The 26,003-nt window shown below is 39.8% G+C and overlaps 1 protein-coding gene and 1 long non-coding RNA gene across 8 annotated transcripts in view; one reads left to right on the top strand and one right to left on the bottom strand.

Moving 5' to 3' along the window:
• PIK3C2A (phosphatidylinositol-4-phosphate 3-kinase catalytic subunit type 2 alpha) overlaps positions 1 to 26,003 on the top strand; it is a 90,214-nt gene that overhangs the window by 42,457 nt on the left and 21,754 nt on the right. For 5 of the 6 annotated variants that reach the window (XM_073347388.1, XM_073347387.1, XM_073347390.1 and 2 more), the window contains exons 9-20: positions 145 to 288; positions 8,514 to 8,556; positions 8,643 to 8,856; positions 8,950 to 9,072; positions 10,872 to 11,039; positions 15,771 to 15,882; positions 17,758 to 17,900; positions 19,148 to 19,336; positions 20,121 to 20,214; positions 23,530 to 23,624; positions 24,004 to 24,184; positions 24,677 to 24,781. In XM_073347388.1, the coding sequence (XP_073203489.1) occupies positions 145 to 288; positions 8,514 to 8,556; positions 8,643 to 8,856; positions 8,950 to 9,072; positions 10,872 to 11,039; positions 15,771 to 15,882; positions 17,758 to 17,900; positions 19,148 to 19,336; positions 20,121 to 20,214; positions 23,530 to 23,624; positions 24,004 to 24,184; positions 24,677 to 24,781 (1,611 nt within the window). The remainder of the gene's footprint in view (positions 1 to 144; positions 289 to 8,513; positions 8,557 to 8,642; positions 8,857 to 8,949; positions 9,073 to 10,871; positions 11,040 to 15,770; positions 15,883 to 17,757; positions 17,901 to 19,147; positions 19,337 to 20,120; positions 20,215 to 23,529; positions 23,625 to 24,003; positions 24,185 to 24,676; positions 24,782 to 26,003) is intronic. The other variant, XM_073347391.1, reaches the window with a different exon arrangement.
• Positions 12,057 to 26,003, bottom strand: part of LOC140912653 (uncharacterized) — a 38,469-nt gene continuing 24,522 nt past the window's right edge. The window contains exon 6 of one of the 2 annotated variants that reach the window (XR_012159333.1): positions 12,057 to 12,207. This is a non-coding gene — a long non-coding RNA (uncharacterized lncRNA). Of the gene's footprint in view, positions 12,208 to 23,777; positions 25,532 to 26,003 lie in introns of those variants that run through there. The other variant, XR_012159334.1, reaches the window with a different exon arrangement.

Genomic DNA, 26,003 nt, shown 5'->3' on the forward strand with positions numbered 1-26,003 from the left:
CCATAGATAATGTCCAAAAATGTGCTTCTTTTTTTCTGACTTCCCCTCTAAAATTTTATCTTGATTTTTGGACTGCAGCAATCTCAATTTCTGCCAACATAATCAAACTTTTTCCTTTCTTTGTCTGCGTACTTTTCTTGCTAGAACCAACAGAAAGCAGTAGATCATGTAATCAAGGCTGTAAGAAAAATCTGCTATGCACTGGATGGAGTAGAAACTCAAGCAATAACCGACTCTGTAAAGAAGCTGAGGAGGGCTGTTAATCTTCCAAGGAGTAAAAGTCCTGAGGTAAGCAGGTTTATCATGTGAACTTGAACACATTGTATCAATGGCATTCTGATAAAATATTTCTCAGTATTTATTAAAAAGTTATTTCCAAAGTAGTGATAACTGAAACCTCCTGCAGCATTTCTAAGTAGGGTTGATTTTTAAAAATAAAAAGTTTAAAGGGACACTTCTAACAATGTGGAAGACTTGATTAAAAAATTCCCTTTTCAGTCTGTTCAAAAGAATATTTAATTGATGGTGAATTCTTAGCATCCTTTTCTATTTCTATAAGTGATCGTGGCTTAAAATGTTTTTGAAATTAGAGAGCATTGGTATTTTCACATATTAAGTGGGTACTATACAACAGCCTGAGACTATGTGGACTTATGCATGGCAGTGGGTGCACTAAATTTGAATGAAGCTTTAACTATTAGTTCATGCCCTTCTGCAGAGAACTTCAGTGATAGGAACTTCTCCCTTTCTTATGAGCAATGATCAGTGTTTTTGTCTGTAGTGTGTAAACTACCAATTGCACTTCAAAACTCCATCTTACCTGAGTATTGAATCTGGGACCCAAGGTGCTCCCAAATGATGCAAATTCTCATACAAAAGTCACCTTAATTGAGCAGTTTGTTTCCGTGAAGTTGGCTTGCTTTTTGACAAGATCTGACTTCGCTATACCAAAAGGGGATCTTCATTTGAAGGAAAATGTCCTTTTCAGAAAGGAATAAAACTGCCGAAAACATCAAAGCCAGAGTTTTGCAGAGCTATGCCTTTTGCTGTACCACCACGCTAATATCACACTGGCATCACCCTTCCTGGGTTCATCATTGTGATGGCAATAGTATTTGTAAATTGGTTGTGAGATGTATACTTAGATTTCACCAACCAATTACCAAATGTCAGGTTCTCAGGCACTAGAACAGCCTAAACAGGGAGTCAGACAGTCCCCTTCAGACTGCGTCTGAAAAGTAAAATTTGGCATGGAAATATAGAAAATCTGCATAAAAATGTCTGTGCTCCATAGAATGTCACAGAAAAAAATCAGCGTTCCTCCCAACCTTACTGGAGCAATTTCCAAAATTTCTTTGATCCACAGCCTAAAAGAAAAATTTGAAAAAGAATATGGTCTGCAGAATGTAAAAATCCTCACGGGTGGAATCATGATTTCATAACTGACAAACGGTGTACTTCTGTAATCTGTTTTAATGTTAAAAAAAAAATCTATTTGTTTGTAACAATAAATATTTACTTAGGTTTCAGAGTAACAGCCGTGTTAATCTGTATTCGCAAAAAGAAAAGGAGTACTTGTGGCACCTTAGAGACTAACCAATTTATTAGAGCATAAGCTTTCGTGAGCTACAGCTCACTTCCTCAGATGCATATCGTGGAAACATATAAAGCCTGCTGCAGTTTCCACGATATGCATCTGAGGAAGTGAGCTGTAGCTCACGAAAGCTTATGCTCTAATAAATTGGTTAGTCTCTAAGGTGCCACAAGTACTCCTTTTTCTTTTTGCGAATATTTACTTAGATTACCCTTGTTAAGGGTAAGTGAAGTTCACTTCTGGAGAAGGAAAATTGCATTTAATTGGAGTTCTCTAATAGTCTCCATCCAAACACTACGTATGATTAGCAGTTGCCACAAGAGTCAAGGGGTAACAATAGATCTTTGTACATATATTTTTATCCAGTCATGTTTTTTAGTAACGCTTGGTATGTATATAGCACTTGTCATCCCAGGTTCTGAGTGTTTTATAAATAGTGTGGAGACATGGCAGCCTCTCTGTAAGTAAAAATGTAATTAGCTCTTTTGTGGAAACTGATTTACCAAGTTTTAAGATCTTTGGTAACTACAAGGTTCTTAGGTTTTATCTATATTAATAATCTAAACTTTCTTATCTGACTGAGCATGTCAGCACAATAAGTATACAAGAGAACTTTTTAACACTCCTATGAGGTAGGTATGAGGTGTAGAAGATTCACTTCATCCATGTTTTAAATTTAGCTGCCTCTGGGATCGATTGTCTGCTATTTAATCATTTAGTCTCTTTAACTGATTTAGGACAAGATGTTAGAAGAAAGTCTCTACTAAACTAAAACTGAGGGAGAACTTGCATGGTGAGAGTTATTAGAGTTGGAATTTGACCAACAATCCCTCATTCATTTTGTCCAGGCATGTGACATTCCTGTGCGTTTTTATTCCCAATTTCTTCAGACCTGTATCTTCCACCATTCTGGAGGATGCTTGGGCTGCTCTCCTGTCTCTTGCAGGCAACTCACGGAGGCCATTCAGTGTTTTTGTGCCACGTGGTCTGGCTATGCCCCCACTGCTCTTTTTCATTGACAGATTCTCTGCCTCTATAGGAATAGGCAATGGCAGGGTTTGGTGGTTTTTTGTTTTTTTGCTCCCACACATTCTCATATTTTAACTTTTCTGCTTAGTTTTTTGGGCAGTGAGGAGCAATGTTCTCCTTCAGCATTCTTCCTTCCACCTGGCTTGGTTTAGCCCGCCCTGAACCTTTGCTGCAGCATTTCTGTGCTGTCGCTTCTGCCCCTTCCAGACATGGCAGAGGAGCTGGTAAAGCACTGGGTTAAATCCAAACAGTGCTTTGTAGGTGAAGCAGTCTTCTCTAGGCTCAGCAGATGGCAAGTTGCCCCCAGCCTGTGCCCAGCCTTCTATCCCTAACTCTGGGGCTAGGAGTCAGACAGGTTGGGTCTCCTACCCGCTGAGGCAGCTGCAACTCTAATGGGCGGGGGAGAGAGAGGGAGAACCAGGAACCCCAGTGTAGAGCAGGGAGAGGCTCTGAAAGCGAGAAGGACCCTGATCACTTGACTCAGGGGTAAGTCCCACTAGACACCCGCTGAACAAAGAGCAGAGGTTTGTGGAGCCAGAAGTCCCAGCCTTAAAGTGGGTCCTCAGCACCTTGGGGAAAGAAGCAAGGCTTCTAATCAGTTCCCCTCATTCTCAAGCTGATCAGGAGATCTCTGATGATCCCCCCCTGCCCAGCAGGACAGAGTTCTGAGTCAGACTTCTCAAGAGGGCTGAAGGAAGACAAGCTGCAAAAGGCCTTACCAAAGTTGCGGTAGAGCTACGGTTCCAAAGCACTCTAAAAAAAAATGAACCGGGGGGGGGGGAGGAGGATCTAAAGGAAAAGCACAAAAATCCAGGAGATAAGCTGTTGTCGTTGTCCACCTTCCACTCCCTTACTGATGAAGATGAGCTGTCTGGCCCTGAAATCTTCCAGGGTGTGATCAGGGATAAAAGGAACAAGCCTGATAAGGGCTAGCATGTTAACAAGTGCGACATCAGGCTCTATAACATTCAAGAATCTACAGGGTCTGTTGATACCAATGGGTGACACTGCTGTAGCAGGATAGGATTCTTAGGACTCCTGGATAGAAAGATGGAGGTCACTCTTAAAAAAGGGCTTTGAAGGCTCCTCTGCCCCCTCCCTTCCCACCATCCTTGGTGACCATCTGCTTTGCAAGAGCATCTCTTCCCTGCCTGGAAGATATCAAAGCCCTGTGAACAGCCATCACCCTGACTTTGGCTCCACTTTAAAGAAAGTTTCCCTAGCAACAGCATTTGTAGCTGATGCCTCAATAGATTCATTGAGGTTCACAGCTTGAGCCAGGGCTTTGGCCCTGAAAGGTGGATACTCACAAAGCAGGTCTCTGCTTGGCCACGTTTACATGCTCCTTTCTGGAGAGAAGGTGTATAAGGCGATGGCTGACAATGCGACAAAATACAGCATAGTTTGGCCAGCCATCATTCCTGGTCCTCACAGAGGTACCAGCAAACAGACATCAAATTCCCCAGGGGAGAACAATGGAATCGAGGTCTGGGGGAAAAGACCAGTGCAGTGATACTCAGACCTCAGTGGTTCAGGAGCCAAATTAGCAATCCGCATTACCCAGTGCCACAGTAGTGTGAATTCATTGTTTCATTTTCAGCAAAGTGACAGACCAGGTGATATTGTTTTATCAACTACAATTGGTTAATAACATTGTAAAAGCATCAGTGTTTTAATATGTGCTGCAAAGAGCCTCATGACATGCTAAAGAGCCACTTGCAAGCTTGTCTGAGTATCATAGAATCATAGAACTGGAAGGGACCTTGAGAGGTCATCTAGTCCAGTCCCCTGCACTTGTGGTGGGAGTAAGTATTATCTAGAACATTCCTGACAGGTGTTTGTCCAACCCGTTCTTAATCTCCAGTGATGGAGATCACCTCAGCCCTGCCAAAATCTACTTATGATAAAGATCGCACAGGCCTGTGCTCGGAGCTGAAACTAGGAGGCGGGATTTCCCATTTCCTAAAGGAATGGTTTTCATCAACAAGTGGGTTAGGGAAGTAGCAAGCCAGGAATGTTCCCTGGAGCTGTGGGCACACCTCATCCAGTCACCCAACTCCACTGACCCTATAAAACAGTCTGATTCAGAACAAAAGATCTCATATTCTGGATATGGGAGTGATAGTGTGTTTCCTCAGAAGAAAGGTTCTCTGGCTTCTACTTCATCATCTTCATTGTACAGAAGCACATGGGGGGGAGGAGGGAGACAGAAGATATCAGAGCTATTCTCTGCCTAAAAAGGCAGAGTGGATGAAGGAAATGAAGTTTCAGATAGAGACCCTAGCCTCTACAGTGTCATCCCTGGCCTGGGGTGGGAGGGGTGGATTCTTGACTTCAGTAGACATACCAGAAGCTTATCTCCATAGCCCCATCGTGGCATGCCATCGCAGACTTCTGGGGTTTGCCTGTGGCAGGAAACTTCAGTACTGAACACTCCCATTCAGCCTGTCCTGGTTCTCAGGGTTTTTACAAGGATGTTGGGGACAGTTACCAGAATTGGGTCACAGGGAACTCACCCCTTCCTGGATGACATCCTGATCAGAGCTCTGTCACAATCCACATCGCACAGGGGTGCATGTCTCAGATGTTCAATCTCCTCAAGTCACATGGCTTCATAATCAGTGCCAAGAAAGGTTCTCTGGTTTCAAACAAGAAAAATTCCTGGATGGGAGTTTCAGGAGGCTCACTATAGTGCTATGTCTCAAACTGCTGGTACTTCTGATGTCCTGCATGGGGCTCACTCCATCAGCACAATCACACATCAGAAATCTTCAGGCCTTCAATCTGATGGTGTGGTACCACTCCCTGGAATGCGTGAAAGATCAAGTATGGGTTCCAACACAGGTGTTCAACTCTGTACAATGGTGGTCAGCCCATCTGGCTTCCAGTTTAAGTCCTCTCATCCGATGCCACACTGGAGGGCTGGAGAGTTTACTTGGAAACCCAAATAGCCCAGGGCCTCTGGAGCCTGGAGGAAAAAGGCTCACAGCATAAACTTCCTAGAGCTGAGAGTAGTCAAGCTAGCTCTGCGACGGTTCCAGCATATCCTAAGGGGGAACCATGTCCTTGTTCAATAAGACGATGACTACAGTGTCATATGTAAACAACCAAGGGGGAACAAGGAGGTGGCACTACACACAGAAACAGTGTAAATAATGAAGTGGGCAAAACAGTTCCTCTTTTCCCTCTGAGAAATCAATACCAAAGGGGGTGTGAAGTAAAAGGCAGACTGGCTCAGCATGGTCAGCAACTCCGAGTGGTGCCTAAATCAGGAGATTTTGGATATCATCACTTAGATGTTCACTTTCCTTTCAACTGACTAGTTTTGTGGATGGTACAAATGCAAAGAGGCCAGAATACTTCACAAGGGAGGCAGACTCAGATCCATAGAGACAGGTGCCTTATTGCACAGTTGGCTGCAGGGACTGTTTACCTTCCCCACTACTGGAGAAGGTGGTCCAGAAAATAAAAATAGGTGATGGCAATACTGGTAACTCATTGGCCAAAGAGACCTTGGTACTCAGACCTGATAGAGCTGACATTGGAACCCCCACTTCAGGTTCCACAGAGACCAGACATCCTCTCACAAAATTCTTTTCTTCATCCAGACCTAAAACAGCTTCAACTAACAACCTGGCTGTTGACCAGAAAGCACATCTGTCTTCCATAGTTAGACATTGGTTTAATCAAGGAGAGTATTGACTCTAAAAGCAAACTCCTCTATCTGGTCCATATTCAACAATTGGTGCCAAGAGCACAGTGCAAACACAAGAATTCCAGCCATTCTGAACTTTCTTCAAGAAGGCATAGATAGACCTGTAGCTTCGTACAATTGCATATTAAGTGTCCGCTCTTAGTACCATGCTATTCACAGGGTCCTTGGGTTCCCTGGCAGACCATCCACAGGTTAACCACATTCCTTCACACAGTCTGATTTGCCAGACTCATGGTCAGGCCGTTCTTCCCCAAATGGGACCTAATCCTAGTTTTGAGGGACCTGACAAGCCATCCCTTCGAGCCTCTGACTTCAGTGTCAGACTTTATTTTTCCTTTTAATACTGATTTCTAAATAGTTGTCACATCTGCCAGGTGTATTGGAGCTGGCAGCCTTACCTATTCAGGAGTGGTGTTCAGAAGGACAAGGTGGTGCTCAGGACACCAGAATCCATCCTTCCTTCCACACTTCCCAAGAGTTTGCACTTCCTTCATTCTGTCCAAACCCCTAATATCCCATTGAAAAGGAGTGGCATACTTTAGATGTCAGAAGAGCGTTGAAAAGTTCTCAAGCATACTGAATCCATAACAAGATTAGGCTCCCTATTCACATCCTTCCACACTAAGTGCCATGGACTCAAAGCTTCGAAGTCTGCCATTGCTAGGTAGATTAGACTGTATTGTGGAAACCTACAGATCATTAGTGGTTCCTGCCCCAAAGGGGTCAAGGTGCATTTCATGAGATTCTTAGCAACTTCATGGGTGAAACAAGCAGGTCTGTTGGAAATTAGCAAAGTCATCACTTGGTCTACAGCTAACATCTTCGAAGCACTGTAGGATGGACCGTCTGTCTTCAGAGATCTCCTTTGGCAGGAAAGCGCTTCAGGCGGTAGCCTAAGAAATAATACAGATTTGAGCGAGTTCACAAAAAGGCAGGATCGTACTTTCCTACTAAACTTGTTTCACTGCTCACTACTTTGCAGATGCCCAGAATTGTGGGAGATACAGAGCTGCAGAACAGAAAATTTCTTATCACTAATTTCCTTTCTGCTAGCAGCGTCTTCCATAGTCCTAGCCAGCCTGGATGGCTTGTGAGTCCAGGGTCAGATATTAAGTGGAATTGTTACCATGTGACTGTCTTGGTCTAAGGTACAGTTATTTCATTGTCTCTGGAGTACTTGTTGTCATGCAAGTTTCACAGCTTGGGAATCACTTATCTGGCAGCCAGCAAGAACAGAGGTGATGTGGCCAGACCATCGGGCACCAAAACCCTGATCCTTCTCGGTGAGCTGCCGAGAGAGGAAAGCAGGCCAGACGTCCAGAATTGTGAGGTGCTGCTAGCAGAAAGGAACTTATCAGTAAGAAGTGTTCCATTCTTTATGCTACAGCAGTACCCCTTCATGACATGACAGTGGTGTAATGGAAGATAGAGCATCCAGGTATTGCATCATATTACAGGTTGCTTTTTACATAAGAAATTGCTAAAAAGGAATAATGGAACAGATATAGAAAAATTAAGGAGCTAACTTGTAGTAGGTCTCATCAGTTACTCACTGAACAAAAAATAAAATGTTGAAGCTAGCTGTATGGTAAAGATAGCTCTGATAAAATACACTTTTTTGAAAAAGTTTGGTGCTCCCTAGGTATATAAAGTTCATGCTTAACACTAAATTTGTTGCATACTTTGAGAAATAAGTTCTCATATCAAGAATAAATATCAATAAAAGAAATATCTTGACTATGGTTTCAGTTTTTTTCTAGAAGTGGTATATTGACACTAACAGTCCTGTTCCTCTGGTGTAGCTGATCTGTATGCCACCTTTGTGTTCCCCTAGTCCCATGGTGTAAGTTAGAGCACCCTCAACACTATTGATTTATTCTGATTTTTTTAATGGTCCTCTAGCAGCTGTTACATTAATTATTGCTAACCTGAGCAGTTTGCTCTGGTCTTGATCCCTCACTGTGAATCCTCAGTCACATATGGTAGCTTGTATGGACTTTCTGTGCTACAAGAGTGCAAAGGGACCAAAGTGTGAGCCTAAATCTGGCCCAGTGTTTCAGATAATCATCATGTGTGTTAAACTACAAAGTTTGTCATTGAGAAGAATGGCAATTGGGGGTTATTTGGATGTAAGCTGCTTCAGTGTTCTGAAATTTGCCATAACTTACTGTGCAGGTGTCCTTAAAGCCCGCTGATGACACTAGCAACAGTTCAGTTGGTAAGTAAAGCTTTTAATCTTATTTCAGAATAGTTTTCAAATGGTGGTTTTAGGAAGATACGCATTAAAGATGTATTATAATCTAGGTTCATTGCAGCCTGAAAACCCTGTGCAAGTGAGCATAGACCAGTTGACTGCAGCAGTCTATGCCCTTCTTCACCTTCACTTAAACTCAGGCTGCAGTAGCAGCCATTCTGCAACAAAAAATAATAGAAGCACTAAGGAAGCATGGACTGCCACAGAGCATCTGCAATTCACAATATTTGCTGCTCATGGAATTCTTACCAGTTGGGTGTCAAAGTGAGTAATTTTATTAAACTAATGTCCTGTTTTACAAATTGGTTATCCATCTCTTGTTCTTCCTGCTTCAGCATGCTGACTTTTCCTTTCCAGTTACGAAAAATACTACTTGGTTTGCTCTCTGACCCATAATGGAAAAGATCTGTTTAAACCCGTTCAGTCCAAGAAGGTTGGCACATACAAGAATTTCTTCTATCTGATTAAGTGGGATGAACTGTAAGTAATTTTAGAACGTCTGCTCCTTCATTAAAATATTCCTGTCTTTAATTATAGTATTTTCTAACTATACTTGGATAGTTAATAGAAAGTTACGTAAGCTGCTAATTCTGTTGAACTCCTTAGTGAACTTAGACTTTCTGTGATCACACATGTCTGACATGTTAATACTGTCTGGGTTAGAGTAGCACTTTACCCTAATAATTTTGAAAGTCTGGGAGTAGAAGGAAGAAACAAATGCCCTCTAGTAATATGCTGATTGTTCACATTTATAAATTGTCGGAAAACTCATATTTTAAAAAACTCCTCCCTTTTTGTGGGCACAGTTTGCACCTATAAAGAGGTAAACCGGAAAAAGGCTTCAGTTATGGCCCAAATGTCTAGGGAGGGAAAAACTTGTTAGTGTTGTAAGTACTCTGGAAGTTTTGTCTTTAAGCATTTTTCAGTGATAAACTAATCTTCACTTAAATGCAAGTAGTGCGTTTTAACATTCCTTTGCAATGTATGACAATTGTGCATATGTTCTAATTTTTAAAATCTTAGATGGGAGGGCTGCTGCTGACAGAAAGGCAGACTCTTTAAATGATCACTTAAGATTTAATAGCAAAAATGTCTGATTTTCTTATCTTCTGTGTGGGAATGTTTAACTGTCCTTGATGAGCTAATTTAGATTTTGATTGGTGGGGGCGGTGGGGTGGGGAACACAAGAGGAGAACTGGATTGATAGTGTCCTAATCCTAGGGGTTAAGTCGATTCCTCTCACCCATACACTGTTTGTTTTCAGTACCCTCCCCATCAAACTTAAAACAATAAAAAGTGCCCAGACGTAAGCTTTGAGCACCTTACCCTTTGTTTAAAATCATAAATTTAAATACACAGTTCAACTCTCCACTTCTATTAGGCAACATCTTGTAATCCAAATCCCTACAAACCTACCCACCTGCCAAAACCTTAATTCCTTATCTCTTCAAAGTCAGGTTAAACAAATGGGTACTGCGGTCAACAAAATCCTGGCTATTTTATACCAGGGCAGAACATTATTTCAGACTCCACAGGACACACTAGAGCATGGCGAAGTTGCTGCCCTCTGTTATAGTGAGAGGGATCTAACCTGAGCATCTCTACTGATGGGCAGTGTATCACTGGAGACAGGTGGTCTCTTAGGCTAATTTCAGGCCATTTAATGTAGGAAGTGTAGGGTTGTGGCATATAAAACTGACATTACAATAAAACTAAAGAATACGTCAAGACAGGAAAAAATAGTGTGAACTTTACTCTGTACACTGAATTTTATTAGTGTTTAGTAAGATTTGAAGGTTCTACTTTGTGTGCCATTTCAGAACACACAAATGCTTACATGAAACAGCAATTCATTTGGATGAAAAAACCTATTGTCTCAAAGCTTGACTTTAATATTAAACTTAGAAAAGTAGAGGGTGTTAAACCAAATCTATAGGCCCTGATAGTGAGCAAAAAAATTGGAAAAATTAATTATACTAGACAGTCCAGCTCCTTGAAAAGAACATGTAATTTTACGCAAGAAATCTTGTCCATTAAGAGGTACTTTTGAACTTAGATATGATTCAGGGTTGTTGCCTTGCGCCCTTCAGAAATTGTTACTGACACTAGAGATGTGATGCAATGTGTGAATAAATTAAATTTTGCATATTAATGTTCAACACTAATTCACTTCCTTTTGAGAACAAAAAGCATCAACATATATTGTAACTTCCTTTAAAGATTCTAATGGTTTCTTTTCTTCTGAGTTGAGTCTTCTTTAACATACTTTTATTTTACAGAATCATTTTCCCTATCCAGATTTCACAATTGCCATTGGAATCTGTCTTGTGTCTTACTCTGTTTGGAATATTAAATCAAAATAGTGGAAATTCACCTGATTCAAATAAACAGAGAAAGGGCCCAGAGATGTTGGGTCAAGTTTCTTTACCTCTTTTTGACTTTAGACGGTAAGCATACAAAAGGTTTGTTTTAGCGAATGACTTGGGTTTATAAGGGGATTTAGATGAACTCCACAAGTGCAGAAGCTGCTTCTTTGCCATTGCTTTTAATAGAACGTGCTGTGTTGGAAGTTACTGTTAGTTAGATACGAAGGATCAACAGTAAATAGAATTCTGCTTATAAGATGTTACTATTCAAATACTTCTGCAGTCTCCTAACAGACTGACTAGTAGGGTTGGGTTGATAGGCTGTTTGGATGATATTAATAATCAAGGAATGGTCATATTTCACCCACATTTACATGATAGTTTTCCCAAATAGAGACCACAGTGGGTAGCAGTACTTCAGAGTAGCAACAGTTTGTAGTATAATAAGAGCATCCTTGAGGCAGTCCACTGACTTCCAGCATAGGAGCTGGTGAACAATAGATTATATAAAAAGAAAAGGAGTACTTGTGGCACCTTAGAGACTAACCAATTTTTTTGAGCATAAGCTTTCGTGAGCTACAGCTCACTTCATCTGAAACCTGTCAATAGATTATATGTATGTAAGTGTCCCCAAGTGTTACTGTCCAACATTTACTGAATTAAAAAATATACTCCTTTCTCTACTGATTGAGAACCTTCTATAGGGAGGGAGAGAATAGCACTTAATGAGCAGCATCAGGGGCAGAAGGTGTGAAAGGCAGACGAGTTCACTCTGTAAGTGTTAAGGAGACAGGAGCTGGTAACAATGTGGTGGTAGAACAGATTTGGTTAGAGAGCAGAGCAGCTTGCTCATAGGTCTTTCACAGGGTTCTCTTCCCAATAGGATTACTCTTGCTTTAGTACAGCTAAATTCCATTGCTTTGCTCAGCAGGAGTTGACTCCGTGTTAAGAGCTCTTTTGTCCAGCTCATCACCTTGAACAAATAGGGCATCTGAAACCTTTTTCAGCCAGGACATTGAGCTTATGTGAACAAGTCTTTGGGACTGTATATCATTGAAAGAAACTCAGTTCTTGCAGTGCTCTTAAATGGAGATTGGAGGAAAAGAGGCTTTTTAAAAATGTTATCTGGGACTCACCTTTACATTCCTTCTGTGAAATTCTATTTTTAGTGGTCTAGAAAGCAGTCAGTCTCTTCTAGTCTCAAGTCTTCATATGATAGTGATGTCTGGTCTTATTACTCTGGTGTAAGCTTTTTTTAAAAAGATAAACCATATCAAACTTCGAAAGAGCTTAAATACGATAATGCCTTCTACAAAAACATTAAATAAAAAGTGGATAGAATTGACTTTATACATTTAAGCTACATTAGTGTTACTAATGTAGTACACTAATTCTGTAAGTTGCTTATGCAGTAGTTAGAATGATTATGAAAGCTCTGAGTAAAACAAATACAGTTTGTAAGTAACAAAGATCACTTCCAGCCTATCCACATTTAGGAAAAGTTTACTGGTTCACAGATTTACATCCAGAGATCAGACAAACTAGAACGAAATGCTTTCAAGTTTTACAGACACTGAACAGTGGTTTCTTGTCTTAGACAGTGAAACTGTTATGTGACTTAAACTGACCCCAGATTATTACATTTAAAGGAGAGTATAAATTATCAAGGTATTTAATTTGTCTTTTTAAGGATAGTTTTTATGTACCAGTAACTAGTGTTTCTCTTTTTTCTCCCCCCCCGGTACATTCACACTTATTAAATAGTGCTCGATTCTTTTTGCAAAGGACTTAGTTGACAGTATAGATCTGGGGACATTGGTACCAGTAATGCTGGACACAAAGCTACATTAGCAAGAAGCTCTTCAGTCCCTAGTCATTGGTGCTGGATACTTGACATTCAACTCAGTGATAAGCTCAGGCACCTGCATACTGTTTACGATGGACATAGTGCTTCATCTAGTGCAATGCAACCCTGATCTTAGTCATGGCCTCTCATCTCTACAATAATATGAATAACTACTTTGAGTGGCTCTTCAAAATTGATGCTGGACTTACACCATACCAATTTTAGTCAAGTAGATCTGAAGACCCTCCACCATCAGAAGGGATTTTGAGGCAGCCCTCATGGTCTTTGCTGATCCAGACAGTGCTTCTGCCATAAAGAAACCCTTTCTTCCTTATTTTTTTAAATGAAAAGCAACAGTCTTAACTATAAACAAAAGTAGGTACAAAGGGGCAGGAGACCATTAAAATTAAGGGAAACATTTTGAACACTGAGTTTTAAACCTTCAACTGTTGAGCAGGAACTTAAAGGCAGTTGGAGCCATTCCACTTGTAATGCTCCATGAGGGAGGGGTAAGTGGCCAGTATAGGCTAGGAGATTCCAAAAGCTCATAAGGTGCTTTGATTCCACAAGTGGGAATATTCAGAGGCCTCCTGGAACAAGAATCGGAAGATGAATCAGACATCGTTTACCAGACTTAATGACTAAAATCTGGATTATAGGATTTAAAGTAACTTTTTTACAAGGTGTAATAAGTGTGCAATTAAAGGAATGTAAAGAGAAAGTGGTAAATATTAGAAAGCTCTGCGTCATTGAAGACCATTGGCCCAGATCCAAACCTTGCTCAAGAAAGCTGAGGAGCAAAACTCTGGCTGGGGATGCAAAGGTAACCTTAAGTCACGTTTGTGCTTCTCTGATCTTGAGCTGATCTGCCCCAGACTAGTTCCCAGGCACAGCTTGAAGCCGCTTGAGGGCTTCTGCAACTTACCTTTACAGTTGCTGACTGGTGGATGTCTACACTGCAAAAAACACCTGTGGCTAGCCTGGGTTAGCTGATTCGGGCTTGCAGGGTTTGGGCTATAAAATGGAAGCATAGACATTTGGACTCTGGCTACATAACTGTGTTTTAGCCTCACAGCCCAAACCAGCTGCCCTGGGCAGTGACACTTGGTATCACACAGGTTTTTTTATCATAGTGTAAACCAACTCTGAGACCATGCCAGGAGCTGGTATCTCTGCAGCCCAGGAGTGCTCTGACCACACCTGCTGCACCGTTCATGAGGGAGTGATGCATTACAGTGGTTGTATGCTACCTGAGGACCCCCTATTGTCAGGGACACACAACTGCCCTTACACAGCTGAGGAGCTGGTCCTATGGTCCTGCATCTAAGTTTTTACCAAATAGGATCGAGCTTATCTTCAGCTGAATGTCAAGTTGTCAGTTTAATTATATTGTAATGTTGGGCTACTTGGAGAGAATCCTATCAACAGTTTGAAGAGCAGAGAGATGGATAAATTGTACTTCACGTGCGAGAATTATTTCAACTCCCTGAAGCACAAGGATCAAAAAGGTTAGGCCAAAGTTGGATGAATAACATGCAGCAGTAGATGTGGAAATGCTAGCAGAGACTGACCGTGGACTACTACAGTTGAACACGGGCCAAGGTAGTTGAGGGATACAAGCCAAATACTCCAGCTGCATTTTCAAATTACATCAATAACAAGGGGATCTAAAAATTGCTGCTAACTAGAACATTGAAGATTCAAAGGTCATTACTGTGCTGTGAGAATCTAAAGCCAGATTGGAAGCACTTGTGATGAAGTGTGGGTTTGGAAAGCATACAGCTCTTCCATTCTTGCTACCACATAAGGGAACTAACAAGTGCTTGAAAGAATACTGTGTAATTCTTAAGGGCTAGATCTGTGTTCATTTGTTCTTCAGTGGCATGTAATTAGATGCATGGTGGTTTTTTGTTTTGAATTATGAACCTCATATTAATAAAGACTAAGGTAGCACTGCCTCTTCTTTCCTCCCCCTCTTCCTTCCCAGCCCCTTCTCCCCAACACACTGAAGGCTTGATCGTTCCCCTTACATCTTTTTCAGGAAATTAAACTGCATTGACTGGAAGATTTTTTTTAAGACTACTTGAGGCAAGAATTCTGTTCTGTACAATGCCCAGCACGCTGTTAGAACTCCGTAAATATATAACTGTAGTGACTCATACTAATTAGTATAATTGGTTAGTAGTAATGTGAAGTTATTAGCAAATGTTGCACCTGCAGCTAAACCAATATGTGGTTTGATCAAATCATAGAAGCTATAGATGAGAAAAGATCCCAAGTCCAATCCTTGTTGGTGCAGGATTGTTGCCTGTAGAATATTTACTTTGTCTGAAAGCTTTATTCGCTTCACATGGGCAACCTGTGCTCCATTTTATTTATCTGAGAGGCGAGACATTTTTCCCTTAGTCAAGTCAACCATTTCACTATTTAACTTTATCCTTCTGCCTGTGCTGGCTTAGAGCTTCTCTCAGGTTCAAGCATTTTGAGGACTTGAAAAAAAATATATATATATAGAATATAGTTAAATGAACATAGGAGAATGAAATTCTTCTTAGTAGAGATCATATTCTTTGTTGGGGATTATGATTTTGAGCAGCCAAACAAATGGGCATGCTCCCAATGTTCCCTCTGAGTTCAGAAGCTTAATATAGAACCTCTTTGGAATAAGAAAAAAATTTCCTCTTTCAGGGACAGTTATAATTTGATACTTGGCCTGCTCTCAGTTTGAGAACATCTATATTCTGTGACAAATTTTTGCCATTATAGTGAACCTATTGATAGTCCATTTAAATTATGAAGAGATACCAGATTAATATTTTTATCATTTGTGAGCTATCTTCTTTTAATGGGTGTTTGATCTGCTTCCCAGACTTCCTACTGTTTCTCACAACTAATTGTCTTTTTGAGGAGTAGACACAAGTTATAGTTACTGAAATACTGTGCTTTTTTGTGTGTGTGTGTGTTAGTTTGTTAACTTGTGGGACGAAGCTCTTACATCTTTGGACTTCATCACATGTGACTGCAGCATCAGGAACTGCCCACAAAAGAGGAAATCTCATGGAAAAAATAGTATTGCAGGTAGTGTATTTTCTGATTTAGCTTTAGGGTTCTTGTTTTGACTTGAGTAGATACTGTTTGACTGCCGTAAGTGATCAAGAACTTTGTCTGTCAGCAGAAATAGATATCACTTTTGGGGGGGCACGGGGAACCTCTTCATTGTTCGGGCTATGGTAGGGGATACCAAACCAAAATACCAATGTAAAAACTAGGGCTGACGATTAATCAGTTAACTCACGCAATTTACTCAAAACATTAATTGCGATTAATTGACGTTTGAATCACACTGTTAAACAATAGAATACCAATTGCAATTTACTATTTTTGGCTGTTTTTCTACATTTTCAAATATACTGATTTAAATTACAACACAGAATACAAAGTGTATTAGTGCTTGCTTTATATTTTTATTGCAAATTTTTGCACTGTAAAAATGATAAACAAAAGAAATAGTATTTTTCAGTTAACCTCATACAAGTACCATAATGCAATCTCTCTATTGTAAAAGTGCAACTTAAAAATGTAGATTTTTGTTACATAACTGCACTCAAAAACAGAACAGTGTAAAACTTTAGCGCCTAAAAGTCCACTCAGTCCTACTTCTTGTTCAGCCAATCACTAAGAGAAAAGTTTGCTTACATTCAGAGGAGATAATGTTGCCAGCTTCTTGTTTAGTGTCCCCTGAAAGTGAGAGCAGGCGTTCACATGGCACTCTTGTAGCCAGCATTGCAAGGTATTTACGTGCCAGATATGCTAAACTTTTTTGTGTGCCCCTTCTTGCTTCGGCTACCATTCCAGAGGACATGCTTCCATGCTGATGGCACTGGTTTAAAAAAAGTGTTAATTAAATTTTGACTGAACTCCTTTGGGGAAAATAGTATGCCGCCTCCTCAGTTTTACCCGGATTCTGCCATGTATTTCATATTATGGTACTTTCGGATGATGCCCCAGGATGTTGTTCGTTTTAAGAATACTTTCACTGTAGATTTGACAAAAGGCAAAGAAGATACCAATGTGAGATTTCTAAAGATAGCTACAGCACTTGACCTAAGAATTTGAAGTGCCTTCCAAACTGTGAGAGGGACAGGGTGTGGAGCATGCTTTCAGATGTCTTAAAAGAGCAACACTCTGATGCAGAAACTACAGAACCCAACCATCAAAAAAGAGAAACAACCTTCTGCTGGTGGCATCTGACTCCGATGATGAAAGCAAACATGTGTCGATCTGCACTTTTTTGGATAGTTATCGAGCAGAACACGTCATCAGTGTGGATGGTTGAAGCATGAAGGGACATATGAATCTTTAGCGCATCTGGCACATAAATATTTTGCAACGCCAGCTACAACGGTGCCATGCAAACGTCTGCTCTCACTTTCAGGTGACGTAAACAAGAAGCAGGCAGAATTATCTCCTGCAAATGTAAACAAACTGGCTTTGTCTGAGTGACTGGCTGAACAAGAAGTAGGACTGAGTGGACTTGCAGGCTCTAAAGTTTTACATTGTTTTATTTTTGAATGCAGTTCTTTGTACCTAATTCTACATTTGTAAGTTCAACTTTCATGATAAAAAGATTGCATTACAGCTCTTGTATGAGGTGAATTGAAAAATACGATTTCTTTTTTACAGCAAAAATATTTGTAATAAAAAAAATAAATGAGCACTGTATGCTTTGTATTCTGTGTTGTAATTGAAATCAATATATTAGAAAATGTAGAAAACATCCAAAAATATTTAAATGACAGTCTGTTATTTAACAGTGCGATTCATTTTTTTCATCACTTGACAGTCTGAGTAAAAACAGTGATCATTGACCACTGATGCAGTAGTTCAGTGTTAAGGGAGCCTTTTCAGCTTTCTGAAAGCTTTTTAAGACTGGCTTCTGTTCTCATTTTTCAGGTTGACTTTCCCTCCCTGGCTTTTGATACTGTATACAAAATTCCGCAAGCTGCAAATGGTTTGGTACATCATTCAATAGAAACATTGGAAAAAAATGTAAAGGAGCGTCTTCTTGCTATTCTTGCCAAAGATGGCAGCCTTGGGTATGTTCATCTATTGTAGCAATATTTTCTTTCTACATGTACGGAACTCTGTGAAGAGGAAATTAAGTACATAACTTTAGTTAAATTTCCTCTGTATTAGTCTGAAATATTAGCTTAGTGTTTTTGAAGTCCTGTGATTGACTTCAGTGTTCTGTATGTACCCCAGAAAACAGTGGTCTTGAAATTACAACACCTACTTGTTTTTTCCACAGCTTGTACCCAGGCATCTTCCTTGTTACTAGACTTTTCTCTTTTTGACCCCTTTCTGCAAAATGTGCTTGTTCGGACCTCTTCAGACTGTAGGACAGTGGTGGCAAATTAATGACCTGGCAGGTGCTGCGAATGAATTTCTGGCTTTTGGGAGATGAGGGCAGTGGTTATTTAAAATGTTGCAAGGCTATGAGAGAACTAGAGAAGGAAGGAGAAAATGGGAGACTAGAGTTCTACTAAGGGTGGTGCCTGACAAAATTTTATAAATGCTGTATCTGTTAGAACAGGATTACTGGCCAGGATTCTGTATTTATAACCGTCTTAACTTCATAAACAGCACAACATTCTCCATTAATAAGGCTGAAATACTGTTGTGAGGGGAGCCTCCTTTGTGACTATATCCTGACTCTCTTCTCCCCCCCTCCCCCCGTCTTTCCCCCCTACCTGGGAAGGAGATGGGACACAGTGTTGCTTGTTATCTCCTAAAACTTGTCATCCTTACTAAAGGCTGACACACAATCTATAGCCACACATGCCCCCTTTCTTTCACATAAATGAGGCTTGTGTGCCTGGGTTTAGCTGTGCAGTGCTCATTATGAAGAGATTCAGTAGAACTGGAAACACAGGAACCCATTTTTTGGGGGAAATCTATGTAATAAACTTTTCACAGAACAGTTGATAAGTTTCCTGAAGCTGCTATATACGCTTGAGAGATCACTAAAAGAAATTAGGATATTGTAGGTGGCAGACTTCCTGTGTCATCTGTGCTGAACTAACACTGCAGTATGGCATTTGGTGCTCTGCCCTACTCAATTTCGGATGAAACTTTAAACGATGATAAAGTTCTGATTGCTTTGAGCAACAATCTACCATTTCAGGGGTACCTTCCTCACTGCCTACTTAAAACTTTGTAGGTTGTATTCGATCTTGGAGGTAGATGAAGTGACTTACATATGGACTTTGGCAAGTGCTTTGGTATTCTTCAGAGTAACGATAGTCATTCTTATGAACTAAACTGCTCTTTGGACTGTCTGCAGGCTATCAAAGGAAGATAAAGAATTTTTGTGGGAGAAGCGACAATATTGCCATGGACACACAAACAGCCTTCCAAAAATATTAGCTAGTGCCCCACACTGGGACTGGGCAAGTCTTCCTGAAATCTACTCACTGCTTCAGCAGTGGCCTCCCCTACCTCCTTTGACTGCACTGGAACTACTGGATTCAAAGTAAGTGAACTGCATAAATTATAGAAACAAATGCACAATTTGTAATTGTGCATTTAAATTGGATGTTTAACTTTTTTCCAATGTTATTGTATTGTGCAAATAGTTAGCATGCTCATTTGTAATTCATTGTAGAATTTGTCATCCGCTGTTGAATTACTACAAGTTTTGTAGGGTGCTGCAAAATGCATTGTAAAGTATGTCCACTGCACGTTCTGTAATTTTGTTTACAAGCTATGGCTTCCATTAACTTAAATTGTTTCTCTTTGGCTTGCATGGTTGGAGGTAGCTACTGAATGGGCTTCTAGTTAAAGTGCACTTTGATTAGGGTTTGATTACCAACAAAAGATGACTTCTAAACTCTCATTTATAAGAGGATTATCTGGATTTCCTTCACTTGTAAAATATGGCCTAAATTTTTATACCAAAAACCCCATGTCTACATTTCAAAAGCTGTTTTAATTTCTTTGATAAACTCAGCCAAATTGACATCCTACCATAACATTACAAGAGAAGACTTTAGTGACTCACTTCAAAATCTATCCTTTTACTATGAGAATAGGTTTGCTATCTAAGCAAGCTGCTAAGACAATAAATTGTTAGAGATAGGCATCCCTGTGCCTGTGTTTATACTGTGCATTCTACATGGAGGGCCTGATACTGTTGGGAGTGGGCAAGCACTGCCAAAATAAAAATGTTAGCTCCCAAGACTTAGTCGTGTTTCATGTGTATCTCTGCTGAAGTTAAAACCAATAACAGTGAGTGTGGAGTTGTGATGCTCTTGCAGGTTTGCAGATCAGGAACTGCGAACCACAGCTGTGAATTGGATTGAGGCAATAAGTGATGATGAGTTAACAGACTTCCTCCCCCAGTTTGTGCAGGTGAGATTTATTGCTTTCTCTTTTGGTACATTTTCCAACATTAGAACTCTTGAAGAAAACATTTTTTGGTATATTTTGGGTGCAAAAACGCACATCTGGGTCCTTTTTTTAATTAGTGTTGCCATTAGAAGGTTAGGTACAGAGGTGCTATGAGTGATATTAAGTTACTTAATTTACATGCTGGGTTAGGAAGAACAAAAAATAGAATTATATTAGCACCTTCTGGATTCGTGAAAGTGTTGTACCAATAAAATAAAAACCAGCAGGATCTTATTAAAGGGAAAAAGGCAAAATACCACATTTATTGTGAATACAGAAAGAATCATAGTAAGCAGTTAGTTATAGCTTTTACATTCCATTCAATCTCATATTTATTCACACATTCATTCATACAAACACACAGGTTCTGCAAGGCTGTTATCACAGTTACCAGCCTTAGAGTTGCTCATGCCAAGCCACTGGCCAGGTGGCCTGGACATGAGGAGGGAGCAGGGCCTTGTCAGATGCTCATCTGATGCTCCTGGAAGTTGGTTTGCAGAATCAGACCCCAAAGTTCTCACTTTCTAGAGTCTATTTTTATAGGAATTTCTTCCTATGCCAGTCTATGGGAATTGCTTCATCATGCTGTTGCTGAATCAATCAGCAGATAGCACATTCCTGACGGCTCCAAGATGTTATCTTGTTCTTTGGTTCTCCCATTCTTGAGGCTGTTGGGTGGATTCCAGTCTGCCCTCCGGGGGGGGGGGGGGGGGTCCTCTGGTTATTTCCACTTGACGCCTTCTTCAGCCGATGGACACTGGATTCTTAGGCTGGCACCTCCCTGATCATTCAGTTATTATCCACACCAAGCATCCATCCACATACATCCTCTATCTCTATTTTAATCACAATTGTTAATACAACAAAAGGGCGGGGAGTCTCTGGGTGCTGTTTCTGTTGTTAGAGTATTGCTTTGAGTCTCTCTCTCTCTTGTGAATTGCTTTGAGAACAGACTCTGTCTTAGAATGTACTAACACAATTAGCAGCTTGCAAGTTTCACACATAGAGGGAGAGAAACAGTACCAAAAACCAAGAGACCTCTTAATTAGTAATACCCTGGAATTTAAACTATGGGGAATCAAACTCATTTGTGATTTTAATTCAGAACTTCTTTAATATGATCCAACAAAAGACTTTGTACAAAATGGTCACTTTTTAAACTTTTATATAAAAACAATAAAAAATAAATACAATGAAACAAAACACATACAAATGCATAAGGTGGAAATAGCATATCAATAACAAAATTCAACGTTCATTATTTGCAAAACCTGGGGGGGATGACCCCATAGAGGTCCTGCAAAGCATCAGTTATTAAAATGACTAAATAGGTAAATAAGTGAGCAAACAACCTGTGAGTATCGGGGACTAATAAATTTTATTTGAGATAATGTTGAAATAAGGAACGGTACAGAGTTCAAGCATAGGAGTTTCTGGTCGTCAGGGGATAAGGTACAGATTATCGAGGGGTGCAAAATGCGATTTAGGAGCTGGTGGAGCAAGGATCACATAATAATCTGCAAATTCCCCGACTGGGGGAAAAGTTTAACCGGTCAGAGTACAGACATCGAGATATGGGGTAAGTTATCCACACAACATACTAAACTGAAAAGGTAAACAATTTTCATGTGTGACCAGATATCCCAGTATTTTTTCCAAGCACTTCTCTTAGACAGTATTTTTTTCCATTAATGCAGTAGTAGAGTGCTCTCACTAACCCAGTCTGTGTATGAAGGAGGAATTGAAGATTTCCATCTTCTCAAAATAACTTTTTGGCCACTACAATAGTTACTGCAATCCATTTCTTCATACCATCTGGTGGTAATAAATCATCCAGCACCCCTATACTATGCAAGCTTGGACAAGGAACGATGGTGACACTTAGTGTTCTTGAGAGCGCACTGAATATGGTGATCCGGAACACATGCATTTTTTGACAGGTATAGAGGATGTGAGAAAGGTTCGCATGTGGCTCTTTGCATCTCCAACATTTGTCATATGTTACCAATCGAGACTTAAACAAAAGTTCTGGAGTCCAGTAATGCCCGTTTTTTGTATTTTGTTCTGGAGGAATTGCAAGGATAAAGAACTTGAAGTATCTTTTTTTCACATTAAGCCAGTTATCCTCCTGGGTTTCTGTTGCAGTACTAAGGCTAAGATTTTTTGGGGGGGAGGGAGGTTCCCCCATTTTTCTTTCAGATTGAGATTGAGAGGGTACTGCAAAGCATTAAAGCATTTTAAGTAATTCCTCCAAAGTTAAGTTTGTTTCCTTATTTCTTAACAGGCTCTTCTAGAGGTTAGAGTTAAAACAGACCAATTGTCTCCCTATCTTTGCGTGAATCCTTAAGCATAGCTGCTGAAAAAAGGAACTGAGACAGTGGTAGCTGATTGTTATCATGTGATCAAGGGAGACCAGTTTATGACATTGTATATTCAATTTTTGTTCCTTTTTCTAAGCGTGGAGTTGGCCTTGATCTTGAGGCATGGGTTATCCCATAGTGGTATGAAGAGAATTAGTAAGATCAGATGCTGTAATTGTCTTAACACCTTGCAGGATGCCCCATGTAGATGCAAACATTGGATTTTCCCTTAAGGGTCTGGGTAGCCTTTAAAGTATAGAAGAGGGGGAGCCAAATGGCATAGCTAAGTGTAGTGGTTTTTTTGGTCTCAAACCAGGCTGGTATGTATACAGAGGCACTGGAGAGGGAACCATCTTAAAATAGGACACATTTGGAATGCTAGATAATAGAGATACAAATCTGGCAACCCCATACCTCCAGTTGCCCAGGATGTTTTAAGGGTCTTGTGTGACAAACAAGGCTGTTTTTATCCCGTATAAATTGCATGATAAGCCGATTTATTGAGCAAAAAGTGAGGGAGTGACCTTTAAAAGCCAATAGGCTAATGACATAAATCAATCTGGGGCAGATATTTATTTTGGCTATTTTTTTGTTCTCCTGAGCAAGGATAGAGGTGGGGGAAATGTCATTACTGACATCCCTGGTTATTTTCATATATAGTCTATATTTATAAAATGGTTACTCTTTAAAATACCACTACAGCTTCAGGTGTCTGTTTTAAATTTAGTTTCTCAATCATCTAAAACTTTCACAGATTATCTGGGATTAATAGCCAAAGCTAGTGGGTTTACTCTGCTCTGAGACGCTAAAGATTCTCTGATCACCACTGAAGTTTAAATGTTAGAGGTAACTCCCCAAAACAACCAAAGGCAGTGTATAATCGAATATAAAAATTGACTGATTTTCTTACATTTAGGCATTGAAGTATGAAACCTACCTGGACAACTCTTTAGTCAGATTCATTTTGACTCGGGCGTTAGGAAATATTCAAATAGCACACTGTGTATATTGGTAAGAACATGTCTTTCATTATCATTTAATTATAGTCAGATTGGTGTTTCCAGAATAAAGTAATTTGTCTAAATGCTAAAATTTCAATAATGTTTGACAGGTCAATGGATGTTACATCAAGTCAGCATAATATGCAAAAGATAGTGTTCCTTGTAATAAAACCAAATGAATCCATAAGAACCATATACGTATAGTTTTCAGAATTACATTACTTGCTGTAAATCAGTAACTACTTATGTGTGTGCAGCGTTGTGTAATATCACTTGTTAACAGACTTTTAAAAAAAGGCTTGCTATTGAACTCTATCTAAAATGTTCGCTTTAGAGGGGAAATATCGCTTTGTAGGGAAAACTAGTAACTTACATACCTGCTATTTCAGGCTTTTGAAGGATACCCTACATGATGCAAAGTTTGGGGTAAGGTATGAGTGTATTCTTGGTGCCTTCCTCTCGGTCTGTGGAAAAGGACTGAGGGAAGAGCTGGAAAAGCAGACCAGACTGGTACAGCTTTTGGGAGTGGTTGCAGAAAAAGTAAAACAAACAAGTGGATCTGCTAGGCAGGTGCGTATGCATAACTTTTAATTTTGTGTGTTAAAGAGGGATACAACTGACTTGAATTTCAAAGTAAATTTACTCAGCTTTCACATTAAATACAGCACTGTATAAAAGTATAGTAAGATGTTTTTCATCAACAGATGTTAAATGTTTCTTCAACAGAGTAATAAAATCAACAGATTTTTGTCAATGACTAATCTTCAACTGTTAACTGTAGCTTTGGTGGGGGAGTAGTTATGATGCGAGGAAAGGAACTGACAATGAAAAACTTCACTGGCATGGCATTAGGGCTGTACTGGTGGCGTTATGTTTTTTGGATGAGAAATAAAATAGAAGTTGTGACTGTGGTCACTTAAAATCCCATGGCACTCCTCAGGAATTAGGGCATTGGCTCTGCTGTTCTACGCAATTACTTTGCTTGTCAAAAATATCCTTGTTGGTATTTTAATGGATTAATGACAGTTCTGCATTTTTATTTATTTATTTATTTGCTCTCAGGTTGTCCTGCAAAGTGGTATGGAACGTGTACAATCCTTTTTCATGAAGAACAAATGCCGTTTGCCTCTTAGTCCCAGCCTTGTGGCAAAAGAATTAAATGTCAAGGTACAGTATGGAAAGATTTTTAAAATCAGCATTACATGCTTGTAATTCCTGAAAATGATCAACGTGTAGAAAGGAATATTTCATATATATGAAATGCGTTACACTGGTGGGGGAGCTTTTTAATAAGAGCCTTTAGAACTAGACAATAAAATTAAATTAGTTGAGCAGACAGACAAAGATTGTGGAAATTGTTACACAGCTAGACCAAGGTCTGATTTTAATTTGCTACTTCATCAAAACCCAGTGGAGCTCTTCTTGCATAGCAGCAAGGACCTGGTCATACATGAAAGTCATAAAAACATTGTGTGAGAACAGAGGAAGTTTCAAAGTACGTGAATGGAAAAGTTAGACAGCCTCCAGCAATGGTCAAGGGAGAAGGAAATGTACAAGACTGGCTGCTAATATTTTGAAGTATATATTGTGGGATGGAGCTAACCAGCTGTGTGATTGGATGTCTTCCTCCATGCTAGGGAAGACTCTATATTTTAAAATAGGAGTTTTTATGCAACTGGGAAGGTTAGTGAAAGCAAAGTTGCAAAACGTGCAAGATCTGACAGTCTTTAAAGCCTCTGAAGCACAAGTTGCATACGCTGTCTTACATGCTTAATAATACAACGCTTATGCATTACACAATACATATACTAAAGTTGTAAAATAAGATTATAATCCCATTCCCTTATGAGGCTGAAGTTATAAATGCAAGCAGAAGGGTGGCTGGAACAAGAAAACATTGGAGTTCTGAATTTCATGCTGTGAAAAGAGGAACTCTGTCTCAGAAATTGTATAAGCCTCAACACGGCTAACACTTAAATCAGAAACCAATAGAAACTAGAATGTTCCAGGAGAAAGCTACAGTAATATGATTCTAATGGGTGTGGGGCAGAGAAATGACAAGCTGTAAAACTTCTGAATAAATTGATATCAAACTAACGTTTACTGAACATTGGTCCTAATCGCCGTGAGGGACCTGGTGGAGAAGATGAATTGAAGGGAACATATTATGTAATCAGTGGAAAGTAGGAAACTGAGATATGGGAAAGCTCCAGACTTGTATTCTCTTCAGATCTCAAACTTACAGTTCAGAGGCAGCAGTAAATCCAACTTTGAATAGCTTCTTCAGTTAAGAATGTTGGTCCCCATTTTTATTTTTTTATTTTGTGTTTGGCTATTTTCTATCTTGCAATACCAGCATATGTACAAAAATTTCACAAATATAAATCAA

This window comes from Lepidochelys kempii, chromosome 6, assembly GCF_965140265.1.
Source record: "Lepidochelys kempii isolate rLepKem1 chromosome 6, rLepKem1.hap2, whole genome shotgun sequence".
In the NCBI taxonomy this organism is placed as follows: Eukaryota; Metazoa; Chordata; order Testudines; family Cheloniidae; genus Lepidochelys; species Lepidochelys kempii.